We start from the raw sequence: 17,207 nt of genomic DNA on the forward strand, positions 1-17,207 counted from the left end.
TTTAAAATTACCAATAAGTGACTGCATCGTGTGTTTTAGGATCGCGTGGTGTGAAACCTTCCAGTGCTGGAGCCCTAACATAACGCACTGAAGTCCTTCAGTATTCCCATCACGCGTTTGTCTACTGTCAAGGTAGATACAATCAGAGCCGTGACTTCCTGAGCCAATTTCACAATAAAACCCCTTAGTGATTACTGACGATTTTAGAGCGTTTGCTTTGGTTTGCATCTGCAATTGTACCCCATTAAGTTTAGCTTTGAGCTTCGTTTTGTCTGAACGATGAATAAGAGCCAAGGAGTGAAAGGTTGAACAGTTGATACATTATTTTAGCTGCTTTAACGGGACATCTTGCTCACAGCAACTTGTAATCTATAGTGCTTTATTCACCTGTCAGTTGTGAGTTGAAGTATCCTGCTTCTATGCTTTTAACACAGAAAGTATGTCCTGGGATTTTAAAGAATACCTCCACTGAGTTTCATTCCACTATAGATGACAGAGCTGGTGGACGTAAATTCATATCTGCCTCAAACCTGAAATACAAGTCAGCTCAACTGTGCTGTGTCTTCACATTGAAAATAAGTTTTACCTGCTGCAGTCGTTGCATAACCAGGTTTTGTATAATAAATAGAGACTGTAAAAGATAGGGACGTTATATAAATATGAATTATATATTGTAAAAAGCATTTTGTAGCACAGTGTACACACACACACAGTGCTGTTGTGAATAAAAGAGTCAGAGAGGCTGGGGAGGTGAGTCGTACGTGTTCAGCTACACATTGCAATGCAAAGCAGTGCATGTATAAAGACTAATAAAATGTTATCTGCTGCTCAACACTGTTCATACACACAGTGCTGTTGTTACTTTTATATATTATATCATTGGAGTATTCCTCACTGACGCATTCATGAGTAAATATGTTAATCTTGCAGCTGCTCAAAGTGGAACTAAGGTAATCTATATCGGTTTCTCATACTTCATAAGATGATCAAATTAAGCTGTAAAGTTTCTCGTAACTATAGCTGGCAAATAAATGGAATGAAGTCGACGAACTTAGATGGAAATACTCAAGTAAAGTACAAGTACATCAAAAAATGTGTAATCGTTTTGGGCTTTTATTCTTTTGAAGCTAAGGTTCTATTTCCGGTATCGTCCTGTGTTTCGCGGTCCGTCTTGACGTCGCTCCGGTTTAAACCGTTGTCCCCGCTACCATTCCATCAGAGGCGCTTCATCACTCCTCCATCCACCTGTCACTCCCTCCCTGCGACCGTGGAAATAAGACGGTTTCTTTTATTTAATCACCTTTTACAGAAAACAAACAAAAAAATGGCGAGCAGCTTCTCGAGAATCCTGTCCTCCAAACGGAGAATCGGTGTCCTGACGTTCGTGGGTGGCTCAGTAACGGCTGGACTCCTGCTCCACCGGGAACATGTCAGCGCAGGAAACCCCGTACGCAGGAGCTACCCGGCCAGGTAACGTTCCGTCCGTTACATAGCTTTAAAAAAACACACTGTATGTCATGACGGCCATTCATTGAGAAGTCCTCATAAATAAGGACAATTAATTGTGTTCTCCAGTGTTAATTTAACGCTGGTGGAGAGAAAAAAGGCGGGGTGTTAAACATCAAAGTAAGGGTCACCCTGACTTTAATAAAACCTATATGAATTTACACTGTACACGCTTTAAACTAACCGTTATTAACGTGGAATAGCGAATTGTTTTTGGTGTGGGGAAAACCGTGTGGAATGTGTTTTTAAATTGGGGTCGCCGTCAACCGAAATGAAGGCACAACACAGATTTAACATTCAGCAGCACTCAGCCGTCATGGTAGAAGTGTAAAGTAGCAATATGTTGTATCTGACTCTTATTACACACATATGTAATATGTAATATCTGTTGGTTTGCGCCATAGGAGGACATGCTGATGGATGGGAACGTGTTCAACTGCACGCGCTCAATACAAAGCAGTGCATATATATAAAGACTAATAAAACGTTATCTGCTCCTTAAACGTAAAACCCTGCCCAGAGTGTTGCATAACGGGACAAAAAGTAATCCATTACTCGACTAACTAAAAGACTTAAAAGTAAAAGTGGCACAATAAAAAACTGTTACACGTTGAAGTCTGGTATAGTTGGGTAGTTTTAAAAGCTGATCACATATTTAACGAGTAAAAAGAGTGTAAAGGAGCATAGCATATAATAGTCACGTAGTGAAGTACTTCACCTGTGTACTTCAGTACAGTACTTGAGTAGAGACTGTAGAGGTGTTAACATTGGTTCAGAGATCGTTCTGTGGTCATTGCTCTCCGTTTGTCTGAGGTCTCCTCGGTTGTGTTTCAGCGGCCGTTGATGGCTTTTTTTCTTCTTATCAAGTCATATTGACATAAATAACAAGCCATAATCATAATCTAAGAGCATACACTGAATCCTGCCAGCAGGATACGCCCCAACTCTTCTGTTGTTAATCATTAAACGTGGTGTAAAGGGAACAGATAAGGCTGACGGGAAGAATTGTGAGCTTTGTGGTTATGCTGGTGAATCAGAGTGTAGAAGCACTAATATCAAAGCAGGTTTATTTTTGATTGATAACCGCAGCGATATCAGTTTAAATAATCTTTTAGTAATATACTCCAAGCGGTAACCGGTGATAAATCCATTGTATGTAAGTGTCGAGGACCCTGGAGCTCTTTGGCATTATTACATCCTGCAATGAAAACCGTCACCGATGCATATTATACGATACGCACATATTACTGGAGCACATTCAGTGTGATGGTAAATATCTGGAACCACATCTGTGTCTGCGGCCCGCTGTGTTTTCCTGGCTTTGAAAATGTTGTAACGAGTGTTGGAAATTACCTTTTTTTGTACTCCTGCCACTGGGGCTAGTGGATTCCAAATGATACCAGCCACTCAATAGATAACCATTTAGTTTTTTGGGGCTGGTGAGAAATCTAGCAGCCATTTGGCTGTTGTCTGGTGCTCGTATCCAGCCCTGGTTGTAATGCGGTGGCTTAGGGGGTCGGGACGCCAACCTCAGGCTGCAGCCTTTGTTGAAACTCTCTATTTCATTTCCTGTCGTCCCTCGAGTGGTGCTATCAAGTAAAGGCATAACATCCCCTGGAAAATGATAATAATAAAAACATATAAAACATCCTGAGAGCAGACAGTGTGCAGCATCTTCTCAACTCAGTGTTGTGGATGAAAGGGTAACTTGTGCCTTTGACTGGAAAAGGTAGAAATACACCAAGTTGTTTTGTTCTGTTGTTCGGTGGAAATTAATAAACACAGTTTTTGTATAATTTAAAATCTTAGCCTTCCTTATCTTTTGGCAGACAGCAGGAAACAGGAACCCATAAGCTACTTAGTCTGTGCTGCTTCTGCAATTTTAGTCATCGTCATGCCAAACCCAATTTCATTCGGTTCTTGGCCGTAGGAAGTTATTGTGTTTGGATAAAAGTCAGTCTCTGACAGCAGCTTTATTTTTGTTTCCATACTAGCTTGTCAGTCATTACTCTTTTTTTAATTCATCAACATAAATCTAAAGGTTTTCTTCTCCATCAGCATGAAATGAAAGGTGTTTTTAACATCTGATGTGAAACACTGTACAGTAGCTGTTCTTCTTATCAATTTGCCATTTTTCAGCCTTGAGCCATAAGATTCAGTTGTCTTCAACATATCCTTTAGCGTGTATTTATAATGTCCCAGTGTTTACCACGCTATTCCCCTCACCTATAATAACACCAGTCGACGCATGGTGCAGCAGGGTGTCCGTAGCCACAAGGTAACAGGTTGAAACCCCAGTAAACTGTGTGTACGTGCCATTTGGAAGTGTCCTTGAGTGAGTAAGTCGTTCTGCACCTGTTCCAAGGGCACAGCTCCATGGCTAACCTCTGCCCACGCAGCTAAAACCAGCTTTCTCTCTCTCAAAGATCAGCGCAGCAATATGTTATCTCGAGTTTGTATTTGTGCAGTGCGGAGTACCCTGACCTGCGCCAGCACAACAACTGCATGGCCACTCACCTGACACCTGCCATCTACGCCAAGCTGTGTGATAAGGCCACTCCCAACGGGTACACGCTGGACCTGGCCATTCAGACGGGCGTGGACAACCCGGGGCACCCCTTCATCAAGACCGTGGGCATGGTGGCCGGAGACGAGGAGTCTTACGAGGTCAGGCTTCATTGGGTTTTGTTTCAAACACACACACACACACACACACACACACACATGCAAGCTCCTCGCTGTTCACAGGAAGGCGTTGGCACATCTCCGTGTGTATTGTACAGGAGTCATGGCTGACCACAGCCTCCCCCAGGCCACCGGAGTCTAAACTGCAGAAAAATACATAGTAAATATAAGTACTGCAAAGTGGTATTGGTCATTTGCCCAACCCAGCTTCCACTTACTGTCAATTTTAGGTGAAAACTGTCAAAAATGTGCTTTACTGCAACTAAAGGAATGCAGCCACCCATCCTCCCTGCTCTGTTCCAGAGAAAGGAGTCTAACAACAGAGTGCCTCTTATGGGATGTCTGTGTCTATCTATAGTGAGGGTCTATATTTCCATTTTAATCATCTACTTTCTTTTGATGCCACAGAAATATCTAGAACTTCTTCCAGTAGCCGGTATGTTTTTAAATCTGATGTTAACTGTGGATCAAGAGTATCCGATCAGTGGGAGTGTTAAAGTTGCTCTTTAAAGGATGTGTTGCAGGTTGCATCACAATCTACATTATTAATTAAATACAGTTTGTGACCATGTCAAATATTCTGTACAGTTTACTGGTGTTTGCATTTTGTCTGATATTTCATTTTTGTATTCTAGCTCATCTTTATCATACAGTGTCTCTAAAATGTGTGATTTATAGTTAATCCACCTTTTAACATGTGTGAGTGGCTCTTTGTATTATATGGGTGCGGTTTTTACTGCTGCTGGTAAGTAAATAAAAGAGCAGTGAGTGTGGATCCACACACTGTTTTAAAAGGGTTGTGATAAGGCTGCTCGGATAGATTTATAGACTGGACCACAGAGTAACGTAGATCTCTACCTCAGTCACTGCTTGTGCTTTTCACAGTTGTTGTGGGTTGGTGTACAGTCTTGTGGTCCACATAAAATCTCATCCTGTGTAGATGTTGATAATCCCAGATGTCACATCTTAAATCCAGCTTCTAGTATGGAATATGTATCAATGCTTAAAAGGTTTAATATTTTTAAATTCTGTGTCTGTTTCAGGTATTTGCAGACCTGCTGGACCCCGTCATCAGAGAGAGGCACAACGGGTACGACCCCAGCACCATGAAGCACCCCACCGACCTGGATGCCAGCAAGGTAATACTACGGACAACACTTGTCAGAGAACTCACATCAGTGATGTGCAGAATATATTTAGAAATGTTTCCCCTCCCTGCTTTTGTTTCAGATCCACTCGGGCAACTTTGACTCGCGTTACGTGCTGTCGTCCAGGGTGAGAACGGGCCGCAGCATCCGAGGGCTGAGCCTGCCGCCCGCCTGCACCCGGGCGGAGCGCAGGGAGGTGGAGCGGGTGGTGGTGGACGCCCTCGCCGGCCTGAAGGACGACCTGGACGGGAAGTACTACAGTCTCACTCAGATGACCGACAAGGAGCAGCAACAGCTCATTGATGTGAGTGATGCAGGGAACGTTGCTGTACACTGTACCTTTTTTGACTTTTAGATTTCACAAGAATCAATTTCCTGCAGTGGAAGGACGGAGGTTATGTTTATTAAAGTGGCTAAAGCAGAAGATTTTTATCATGTTATCAGAAATGGGTGTGGGTCTAGCCCGCCATGTAATTTTCTCTCTCCGACCCACAATGAGCGAGATTGACCACATTAATAAATTCTGAACACCTTCGTTTCTGTCTCCCTGTGACAATACTGTCCAATCCAAGTGAGCTATTGTTGTCACTTTGAGTGTAAAATGTCTGTTCTCTGAATTTACAATAGGACCACTTCCTGTTCGACAAGCCGGTGTCCCCCCTCCTGACGTGCGCAGGCATGGCTCGTGATTGGCCTGATGCCCGTGGTATCTGGTGAGTGATACGTTTCCAAATTTCAATTGCAGGTTTTTCTTATTTGACGTTTTATACTTAGTATAGTATAGAACACCATCCAAAATGACTCTGAGGCTGCTATCTTGTTCATTGTATTTTAGAGACTGTGACTTTAAGTGTAAATACATTTCCTGTCTCTTTTACTGGGTTGTTTATTACATTGGGGTCACCAGAAGAGAGGGAAATACAGCATTTGTGTGTCATTGGTATATGAAGATACTCTGAATCTCCTTATAATGTTGCCAAGACTGAGCAAGTACAAATTAAAAAGCAAAGGTCCCAGGATCGACCCTTGTGGAGGTCCTCAGAAATCTTTTGTTTCGAGTTGTAAAACTTCAAATGGAAACAGTGGAGCTCCTTTCCTTTAAGGATTAACAACAGCTGTTAACTTGTGGTTTGGTGTGACACCATTTTTGTTTCGGTCCTCCATCAGATTCTCTTGAGCATCCTCACTTCCTACCCTGTATTTCTTCAAGGTGCAGTTGGTCGCCCATATAACTCTTGTGTTATGACAAGAGTCAACATGCGCAGTAATCTTAGAGGGTATCTATTGACAATTTTTAACAGATTTTCAGATAGTCATTCACTGTCTTTTTAGGGACAATTCTGGCATCAGTTAGATCCGTTCGGAGTTGTGTGAACCTTTTGTCCCATTTCTGGAAACTCATACAAAAACTAGATTTGATGAACTGTAATCTTCCCTCCTTCCCAAATCAGGCCAATCTTTGAATACTTAATTGTTTAGTTTTCATACTTAACAGAACACAAATAAGATTTTGAATAAAATGCCCCATAATCTTAAATTTACAGGCTTTTTATGAATTTTCCAATTAATTTGTGTGCTGGCACGGTTGCACCTGTAACGTCATTTCCCCGTTGCTGAGCTGTGTTGGAGGTGTATTACGCTGACAATGCTCTCTCAGTTCCAGCTTGTGCCCAGGAATAGCCTAATGCAACGCGTAAGCCAGACAAAATCAATCGCCAGCCTCCCTCCTCTCTCTCCGTCTGCCAGCCGTATCAGCCAGCCTCTCCCTAATAATTCACCCTCACTTCATCCCTCCATCTTCTCTTCTTTCAGGTCCACTGGCTGCTTTTCTCTTTCTTTCTCTGGCTCATTCTCCTCCTCTCCTTTCATTTTTTCGCTTCCCATATGTCATGCTCCACTTTCTCTCATTTTTGCTTATCATCTCCCAGCCTTCCAATACTCCCTTTTGTTTGGTTTCACTCCTTCCTCGTGTTCTTTTTCTCTGTCATTCAAGCACCCTGCACTACTGTATTCCCTTCAAACTCCTCTCTCTTCCTCTCCCCAACCTGCCGTCTCCGTTAACTATCTATTACCGTATTAAATCTCTCACAATATTAAGGAGGTCAGTGTGGACAAAAAGTCTTTGTAGTGATTGTAGGCAGGAAGTTTATTGGGTCATCAAGATCTGATTGGTGCTTCCTCTGGGGAGTATGAATGTGTTCAGCAGATAACACTGTACTTTGCTTTTCATATTTGTTATTATAATATTTGCCAGGAATATTTACAGCAAGATTCATGGGAATCTGGTCATTCATTTTTTGTTTTACCTAAAGTCTCCCTTCAAAATGAGATCTTAATCTCAATGGGATTTTTGGAAATATAGATTATATGGGTGGTATGTGTGTGACAAGTGAATTATTTTTACCTGCTAAGGACAAAAGATAAAGAATTCAAGGATTTTGTGATTAGGATTTATACTCTGAAGACCATTATTGTCTGAAACCATTTAATTCATCTGATAGTTGATGAGTTTTTTCAATCTGGACACTAATGTAGGACCAACGGATAGACAAACCTACTGACATCACACTCCACAGAGCCCCATCATTCTATGGAAAGTGGCTCAAGATAGTAATGACAATACATCACTTTCTGCTTACTTACTCATATATTTACTATCACATATTTAATGTTGTTGTTTTTGTTTCTCTATTGACGGCAAACTGATCTCTGTGTTTGTAGGTTTCCATCCAACAGATTTGACTTTGTGTTATGTTTCGTAAAAGGCCTTGTTTCTTATACAAGGTTACAAGCTTTTTATTTGTCATTGTACGACAGGGTTGCACAACGGAATTTAGATTGTAGACCCAATTTGCTACATAGGAAAGAAAACAAACAAACAAAAACTCGTCACCACATTACAAGGATGTGTAAGCACCGTGCAGCCTTTGCAGACCACTCTGAGAAACACAAGAGTCATTGACCTGCTGCTGAAACGAGCATTATCCTCAGTGACTGATGGTTACTGGCCTCCTCTCTGCTCACTGATGTCACATGACTTCCTTTACAGAGAAAACCCATCACCAATCTCTACTTGTTAATTTATCCTACACACTTCCTCCCAATACACTTCCAAAATATGACCTAATATTGATATATGTATGACAGTAAGTATATTGAAGTTCTCCATAAGCTATGGATAAGAAAGGTATGTCAGCTCTGTTCAAGTTTACTGTTTGTTACATCAGATTAAATTACCCTCGCTGGGTTCCTGCACTGTGTCTGCCCACTGCTCCTTGGTAGCTATGACAAACGCAGTGGACAAATGACCCGAACCCACAGGGATCTATACTTTATATATATATATATAAATATAATATATATATGTGTCTCTCTGTGCAGGCACAACAACGAGAAGACCTTCCTGGTTTGGGTCAATGAGGAGGATCACACCAGGGTCATCTCCATGGAGAAGGGAGGGAACATGAAGAGAGTCTTTGAGAGGTTCTGCAAAGGCCTCAAGGAGGTAACGCTGTGTGTGTGTGTGTGTGTGTGTGTGCGTGTGCGTGTGCGCGCGCGCACGTGCGAGCGTGCGCGTAGAGAGACTTATTTTGTAAAGATGTTTTACTCTGACCTGTATGCACTTTGTTTCCAAGGCATCTCAGGATGTCACATAAACGGGTACAGTTGGCGACCACAGACTGGATCATAGTGGATCATTGTGGACTTGGGCAGAGCATCTTAACGTCAGCAGCTGTAATAAACAAATCTGTTTTGCTGCCATCAGATAGCTGTAGCGATTGAATCAGCAGAAGGGGAGGGCATTAATACAGTGTTAAAGCATCTAGTGTTTGCTTCCGAAAGCCAAATACAAACTGCCTGTACTAGTCTTTGCCCTGCTACAGAAAGAAAACCTGTAGACAGACGCACAAAAACAGACTCTCCAAACATGGCAGCGCAAACATAAATTATTTATCTAAGCGGTCCAAGTTCCCCATTAGAGAAAGAGCAAAGGACAAGCATTGCAACAGCGGGTGCTGCACTGCTGCGCTGAGGGTGTGTTTGACGTACACCTCAGTCAATTTAAGTCCAACACTTTGCCAGTGTTTGTGTCCGGCCACTCCCACCGGAGTTCATTTAACAGTCCTACAAGTCAACAACTCCATTCTCAGCTTGTCAAAATGTGAAATCAACAGCTGCTAACGAAAGTGCACATCCATCAAACGCACCAACGGCCAGAGAACACACACTCACTGTGTTGTGACTGATTCTCTCTCTCTCTCTCTCTCCCTCCCTCCCTCTCTCAGGTGGAGCGTCTGATCCAGGAGAGAGGCTGGGAGTTCATGTGGAACGAGAAGCTCGGTTACATCCTCACCTGTCCCTCCAACCTGGGCACCGGGCTCAGGGCCGGGGTCCACGTCAAACTGCCCCTGCTGAGCAAGGTAACACAGTAACTGTAACAGAAAGAATATAGCTTGATACTCAGACTTCAGTAGATGATGGAGGATCTTTTGTGTCACTATTCTATTTGTGTCACAGTGTCTGCATGAGCTCAAAAAACATCAAAGTATTAAATATTCAAGGCCTCAAAAAGAATACAATCTATTTGTGCTGTTTAGTACTGAGTTAGTTGTGTTTTCTCATGTTTTATAACGTTATTTGCACATAATGGACCCACATGCATGCCAACTACAAGATGTATACTCTGTATGGCTATTACAAAAGGCCAAGTTATTATATCTGTGTCTCTAAACTTTGAAAATGATGTTGTGCATTGAGTGATATAGTGATTAAAGTGATTTTAAACTGTATAGAATAACTCCTCTCCCCCAAACCCCAAGGATCCCCGCCTCAGTAAGATCCTGGACAACCTGCGTCTGCAGAAACGAGGGACTGGTGGCGTGGACACCGCTGCTGTGGGCGGTGTGTTCGACATCTCCAACCTGGACCGCCTGGGCCTGTCTGAGGTATGAATACCTCTGTAGAGATGGTCCCCCAGCGTGAATGTGTGGAGACACATGGGTGACAATCTGGGCTTTGCGGCAACACGGCACGCTTGCTCAGTAAATCCTCCTCGTATAAACAAAGATTGTGAATATGAATATTTATTTATTATATCAGTGTAGCGTTTACCATGTCACTTAGATATTAGTAATGTATTGGACAGCAGATTCATGTTTTGTGTCACCGAGCGACTCATTTATGGCACAAAACGGAAAGACGGTTGTTAGTTCATCAGACTAAATGGAGCTGAAGCTGTTTTACACAATCGCGAGAGGAGAAGAAGAAGAGAGGAGAGTTCTTGTCCAGACTGGGACATGTAGTTTGTTGTTATGTTCTTGTCCAGACTGGGACATGTAGTTTGTTGTTATGTTCTTGTTTATGCTGTCACGCCTGACAGAGTCATACAGTACAATGGATCTATTGTTGTGAGCGTGTGGTCGCTTATTTTATTCTGATTACACGGAGGGTCGGTGGAGACGGCTCTTCACTGTTTCTGGGTCGAGTGCAGTGAACAAATTAGTGCTCAACGTGGCGCAGACTGAGAATCACTCAACATCTGACTCCAACATCCACTTCTGTTTTAACGAGAGCGTGGGCTGCTCACTGCTGTTTAGTCCTCCATCATCCAGACTGAGGAGCCCTCAGGAGAGGAGCCCTCTAGCCGCAGGAGTCAACAAGTTCATGGATGGAGGAATAAGCAAAGTTCAGGAGGACAATAATAAGACGTTTACAATCGGAGCAGAGACAGTGTTCTGGAAACAGGGAAAGAGCTCAATAAGTCCTTCAAGATGTCATTTCATGATGGTTTAAAGCCAGAGTGCAGAACCTTTAGGAAAGTCGTCACAGACATCACAACTCCAGTATATGATGCTGAATAAAAGCTTAATCGGCATTATGTGAACTGGTTTGACAAGGGCTTGAATGTAACGGACTTCATGTATGTGTAAAAGTCCTGCACTCCAGCTTTAACTCTGTATCTTAAATTATAATACTTCTCAAAAGCAAAAGGTAGTGCCTACCTCAGGCCACTTGTTTCTAAGATACAGCCTTGTTTTCATCATACACATGAACATGTAACTGAATACCTGTTGCATTCTCTGAATAATCTGGATGTGTTAGTTAAAGACATAATATTTCATGTTTCCTTATCTGTGAGAAAGTACAGAACATCCTGTGTTGTACCAGATGCTGCTGTTGTAAATGAGAGCTTCAGGAAAATGTGTCGGAGGAGGGCCGTGCTTTTGACTGTAGTTTGGGGGAAGCATTCCTCGATAAGGTTATGGACCTCTAGTTGATGCCTTCTGGCTGCTCCGTGGAGAGTGCAGACAGCTTGTGTTTATGTTTGTCGGTGTAGTGTTCATACTGTGGTGGTGAGGGGTTTGCAGATGTCAGGGCTGCAAACTGCTCTGTGTCTGTAGCTACTAACAGTCACGCCGTACCTTTAATCAGGACTGAAAGATAGTATTGGAAACTATGAAAGATGATCTCCAGACGTATTTTAAAGGACCAGTGTGTAGGATTTAGGGGGATTTATGCAACCTCACCACTAGCTGTCACTAAATCCTGCACACTGCTCCTTTAAGACATAAAACATAATCTGCTTAGAATGCAAAAGTGGATAAAGGCACTAATATGTGATGCGTCCCTCTCTCAGGTCCAGCTGGTGCAGACAGTGGTCGATGGTGTCAACTACCTGATCGAGTGTGAGAAGAGGCTGGAGAAAGGCCAGGACATCAAGGTGCCCCCCCCTCCCCTTAAACAATTCAAGTAGACATAATCCCTGACGCCCAAACCTCTGGGCACACACACATGCACAAACCCCCCGCTCTGTGCCCATAGATATTATAAATATCAATGTCATTGCCTCCTTTATTACCACTACTTACCTAATCAACCCTCCCTGCCCCACAGTGTACCTCTACATGATATAATCTACATATATTATACGCAGCTATCTATCTGGCTCAACCAAACCAGAGTCCCAGAATACTGCTTCGGGCTTTAGTGTGTTTAAGATGCATCTGAAAGGTTTTTATCTTTAAACGTTAGCGAAGGATGCACAAACTGTAGGCTGCTGCAGCGGAGCAAAGATGGCCGCCAGTTTTGCCCGTCTCTGCATGGTCAAACGGTTTCTTTGGCTCTGCTCCCAAAGCACTCCTCAGCCCACTGAACCTGGCTTCACCTCGCCTCGGCCCCTTCCTGCATGTCCTATACTCAGCCTAACTCTCCCCCTCACTCCTGTGTGATGATCGGTCATTCCTACTCTCTAGTGCTTGTGTCGTCCATCCATTTGTGCTCCACTCTTTACTTTCTTCTCACCATTTCGAGTGGATCTGAATGTAGATTAACAGGGTAAGACTGAAGAGACTCGTGTTCTCCAGAGGATTTGTATGCTTGATGACACACTGGTGTCAAAATGTAATGTTATTACAACACACACTGGCTGGGCTGGGTTAAGTACTGTAAGCTACTAAAGCAATATCATTCGAGCTCATCGTGAATGTCACACTGCAATGTCTTTTATTAAAGAAACCATCTATTTAACAGAAGCTCCTCTGTCAGGCTCTCATTTGTTGGTACAGCGTTACATCTTGTTTCTACATGAACCAGACGTCATTCATCTGTATCCGGGAAGATTTTGCCAGCGAATGAAGCCCAAGCTTTAGGTATCCATGGTCACCAAGCTGGAGGAGCGTGATTGCGATCAGCATGGATGCATAGTGTCATGTGACAACGTTTAGTCGGAGGCATAACAAAAGTGTGTTATGCTGAAAAGGCTGGTACTCAGGGCTCCCGTTTTCACACGCAGAGAAGACCTTTAAATCTGAGAGATTTACTTGACTTAATTAAACATTTTAGGAAAAGCCAATCTTGTCAGTTAAAGGACGAGGCAGGTGATCCTCTGTACTTTTCTTGTCATCAACACGTCCCATCAACAGGCCAAAACCAACAATGAACTCATCCTACTTACAAGCATCGTCTCCAAAGCCTGTTATATCTTCTTCCTGTGTGCTTCATTGTTCTCTACTCAAACACAGTGACACACACTGGTTCATCGATTAGCAATTCATCGATTAGTCCAGCGACAGAAAATTAAGTCTACGACAATTTTGATAATTGATTATTTGTTTCAGCCACTCCTTAAGCAAACATGCCAAGGCTCCAGCTTCTGAAATGTGAAAGTTTGCTGCTTTTATTTTTCATTTATGACCGTCAAATTAATATTTTGACATGTTAGACGGACAAAACAAGCCATGCTGAATGCCAATTCTTCACTATTTTTAAGCATTTAATAGACCGAGCAGATAAATCAAGATGACAACTGTTAGCTGTAATGCCCTAGTAATTATTTCTTTAAATTGAAAGTATATCTCTTTAAAGATGTCTTCAGTAGGTGTTGGAGCCGAGTGTCACAGGCCCGGTTGGGGAGCTGGAAAGAAATTGACAGACAGTTTTAAACATTGTTAGTTTTGTGTCTCCTTTCACGGGGTGTTTCGACAACAAGAAAATTAAAGAATATTGCCAGACTTATCCTTTAAGCTCCGTCATTAGTTACTATTAAAACTGTGAACTTGTATAGTATGGAGCAAACTCCCATTGTACAACCACAGCATGTAATGACATGCTGAATGGATTGTGCGCCGCCTCATCGTCTGCACTCGACCATGAATATGAACCTAAATATGAGTCCGTCCTTTGTTTCAAAGCGGGTGCAGAGATGCCAGTGTTTTCTCTGCAGTGCAGGGAGTATCTAACGAGTGCTTTGTCCCATCCAATGAATGAATGGATTTTTTATTGTCTCTAGTGTTGAAACAACAGTTTCCCCAGTGTTTTGGGACAACCAACAGGACAACAAGGCGTCCGGTGTTCTGACGAGACGCAGCTGAGACGTCAAGTGTCGGTGTTGAGAGGAATCTGTTTCTTGGAGGATTTGGAGGAAGGCTCTGATGTCCTGAATGCATCCTCCGCCCTCCCTCCGGATCGCTCACATGTCACAAGCGTGATGCTGCAGACCTCTTCTCTCCTCCTTGTTCCAGATATGGCTGAGGAGCAAGCGGGTTGCCGTGGCAACCCCTTCGCAGAGGCTACGATTTGGGGAAATCTCAGAAAGGGAAGGGGCTTCATGGGGGACAAAGAAAAACAAATCTGTGCAGTGCAGAAGAGGACTGCGGAGCACTCAGCCACATACAAAACAGGATAAAATGGTGGTCGGATAATGACGACAATACAGTAACAGACCGTTGGATAAAATGATGATTCAATGTGGAAATGATTATGTAAGATATGCTGAGTATTGGTGTCTTTGAAACAGTACAGATGTTTCTCAAATTCCCGTGGAGTTTCAGTGCCGTTCACAGCCTCCCCAACATTAACAGTCAGCCCGTCTTCTGACCTGGTCTGGCCCCTCCGTTCACATCTCAGCTGCAGGTTTACAGTAAACGGTGGCTGGTGTGGAAGAAAGACAGCTCTGCTCGAGAGGATTAGCACAGCTCGCTCACAGTCTGTGGAGCTGCACGTCTGAGCCACAGAGATGAGGGGGGGGGGGTTCTGAAAGAAACTGGTCTGTTCAGGAAGCGGGGTTCATAATGACTGAGGAACATGTTTTTAGATGTATATAGTGGAGCTTCATTTGGATTGAAAGTCCATCAGTGCATACACGATGCTGTAAACGTGGACTTAAATGCTGGAATTTTATCTCATTACTGACATGTATTATATTATGTAAAAATTATTATTTATTATGTTGTAATAAAAAGACTAAGATAGGATCAGACAGGTGTTCTGTGTCTTTATATTAAAAACGGTGGCACAAAACTGATTTTTTGTTTATTTTAGTCCTGATTGTATTGATTAATGCTTACATCTCCTATATTTTCACTACTAGTCTGTAACTGTCCTCTTTAAATATGGCGAAATAATGAAAAAGTAATGTGAGTGCTTGACAGACTTTAAATAACTTTATCATTTACACTTTTGTTGGGGTGTATTTCCACTACAACTGCAGTCTGAGGAGCAGAAACATGATTCTAATGAAAAAGGTGATGGAGGCCAAAGCTCTGCTGTAGCTGAGAGATGCTTAAACAGGTTACATAAAGGATCTACTGGATTATGTATCAGACTTGTTACAGGGACTTCTCACTGGGCACCAGACTAGTACATAAATAAACAGATTGTGATCGTGATTGTATTGTAATATACTCTGAGTATGAATACTTGAAGGACTGCCTTTAAAGTAAAACATTAAACCTCTACATCGACCGAGGTGTTGAGTGACTTGTGTGTATTCACTCAACAGTGATAGAATATATGTTTCTAAAGTAACATACCTGACTATGAACAGAGTATTGTTTACCAGCGACTGAGGAGCACGCTGTGCTGTCAGAGGGCTCCCTCTGCTGGTTTAATAGTATAACTGCAGCTTTATTTTAAAAAAGGAAAATGTTTAGCACTGTATGTGGCTGCAGTCTATTGTTGCCTGTATGTCTTTAATAATAACAAATAGAAAAAAGAACTAAAACTATCTATCTACTCTGTGCTTTTGTCATCATCACAAGTGTATATTGTTGCTGTAATGGGGGCAGCATACATGTTTGCTTATCTGTTGTTTAGTAGGTGCTTGATTGTCTGTTGCAGTTGCAAAAACAGCAACAGAGAAGAAACACATTTTGACACAAAGTCCCAGTCAGGCTGTGCGTGGCTCAAGGAAAATTAACAAATATACAACCAATAAAAAAACAAACTTCAGGGAGTGACAATTCATTTGTAAGAAAGGTTTGTTGTATCAGTCATGGCCCCAGCACACTAAATCCTGGGGGCTTAGTTTTTCCACAACAGGTATACAGTACGTGGCCCAAAGGCTGTAGAAACCTGCCGAGCAACGTGTTTTGACCTTTGACCTTTCCTCTGACACCTGAGCCAACGTTGTACTTAGTTTAAGAACACTGACGATTTATACGTCTCAACTTATGAGCTGGTACAAGTGTTCAACAGCCAGTGTGCCTGAAGGAAGATCTCAAAGTATAAATGAGTGTGAATGAAGAGAAATTTGACCAGTGAAGGTTTGGAGGTTGTTGTTGGGTGAACTCATACCAGACTAGATGTAAAGAGATTAGAGCTGCAGCGATTAGTCCTTTAAGTGCTCGACAGTTCTCAATTGTGAGAATTTAATTAGTAAATTAGTAATTAGTAAATTTAACATCTGTGCGTAGTTGGTGGAACAAAACAAGACGTTTGTTGAAATCAACTTGGGTATTTCTCACAGTTTTCTGATGTTTTCTAAAACAAAGGATTCATTGATTTATCTGGAAAATAATCTGCAGATTAATCAATCAGGAAAAGGATTGTCAGTAACAGCACTAAGACCAACATGGGTCCTTATTAATGTTATGTGGTGCCAGGAATTGGAGTAAACCACCTTTGCATATTAAAAAAGTAGAAATCCACAGTTTTAAAAATGAAGTCAGATGATGGTTTACATGAAATTTGAGAGGGATTATCATCCTAGCTTTAATTTGTAACTTTTATCTTCTTTTTTTGTTTGACTTGGAGTGATTCAATTGATAAACATATATTCGTAGTGTAAAAAAAAGAATCCTTAAAAACATTACTGCAGCATAACTGTATGAGCACATTTCTTATTGTTTATCATTAAAAGTACTTCCTAAATACAATCACCTCGGGAACTTGGCTTTATATATATGAAATTTAATAATAAATTGATCGTGCGCATAACTTTCTGGTTTTGGTTTTCATATTATATCATTACATCCAGTTTGCTTCCAGTTTAATTGAATGATTGGTTCAAGTGTCAACATAATCCTCGTTTTTTTCCATAATCCTAATTAATCCATTGACATTCATAAACTAAGTTATTTCTTCTTCATT

The 17,207-nt window shown here is 42.0% G+C and overlaps 1 protein-coding gene across 1 annotated transcript; it reads left to right on the forward strand.

The window, feature by feature from the left end:
* Positions 1 to 1,129: 1,129 nt before the first annotated feature.
* Positions 1,130 to 12,856, forward strand: LOC142948109 (creatine kinase U-type, mitochondrial-like). Its single transcript, XM_076089992.1, has 9 exons — positions 1,130 to 1,470; positions 3,975 to 4,173; positions 5,235 to 5,330; positions 5,422 to 5,643; positions 5,967 to 6,052; positions 8,721 to 8,844; positions 9,626 to 9,760; positions 10,160 to 10,285; positions 11,977 to 12,856. The coding sequence occupies exons 1-9, from the start codon at positions 1,325 to 1,327 to the stop codon at positions 12,091 to 12,093; spliced, it is 1,251 nt and encodes a 416-aa protein (XP_075946107.1). The 5' UTR covers positions 1,130 to 1,324; the 3' UTR covers positions 12,094 to 12,856.
* The last annotated feature ends 4,351 nt before the right edge of the window (positions 12,857 to 17,207 follow it).

This window comes from Anarhichas minor, unplaced genomic scaffold (genome assembly GCF_050575085.1).
Source record: "Anarhichas minor isolate MPS153535 unplaced genomic scaffold, ASM5057508v1 ptg000011l, whole genome shotgun sequence".
Taxonomy (NCBI): domain Eukaryota; kingdom Metazoa; phylum Chordata; class Actinopteri; order Perciformes; family Anarhichadidae; genus Anarhichas; species Anarhichas minor.

What these genes read in the sequence shown, in the direction of transcription:
- LOC142948109 (XM_076089992.1), top strand. Translation starts at nt 1,325, where the DNA reads ATGGCGAGCAGCTTCTCGAGAATCCTGTCCTCCAAACGGAGAATCGGT. An exon ending in CGCAGGAGCTACCCGGCCAG is followed by an intron (nt 1,471 to 3,974) that starts GTAACGTTCCGT and finishes GTATTTGTGCAG; the next exon opens with TGCGGAGTACCCTGACCTGC. An exon ending in CCGACCTGGATGCCAGCAAG is followed by an intron (nt 5,331 to 5,421) that starts GTAATACTACGG and finishes CTTTTGTTTCAG; the next exon opens with ATCCACTCGGGCAACTTTGA.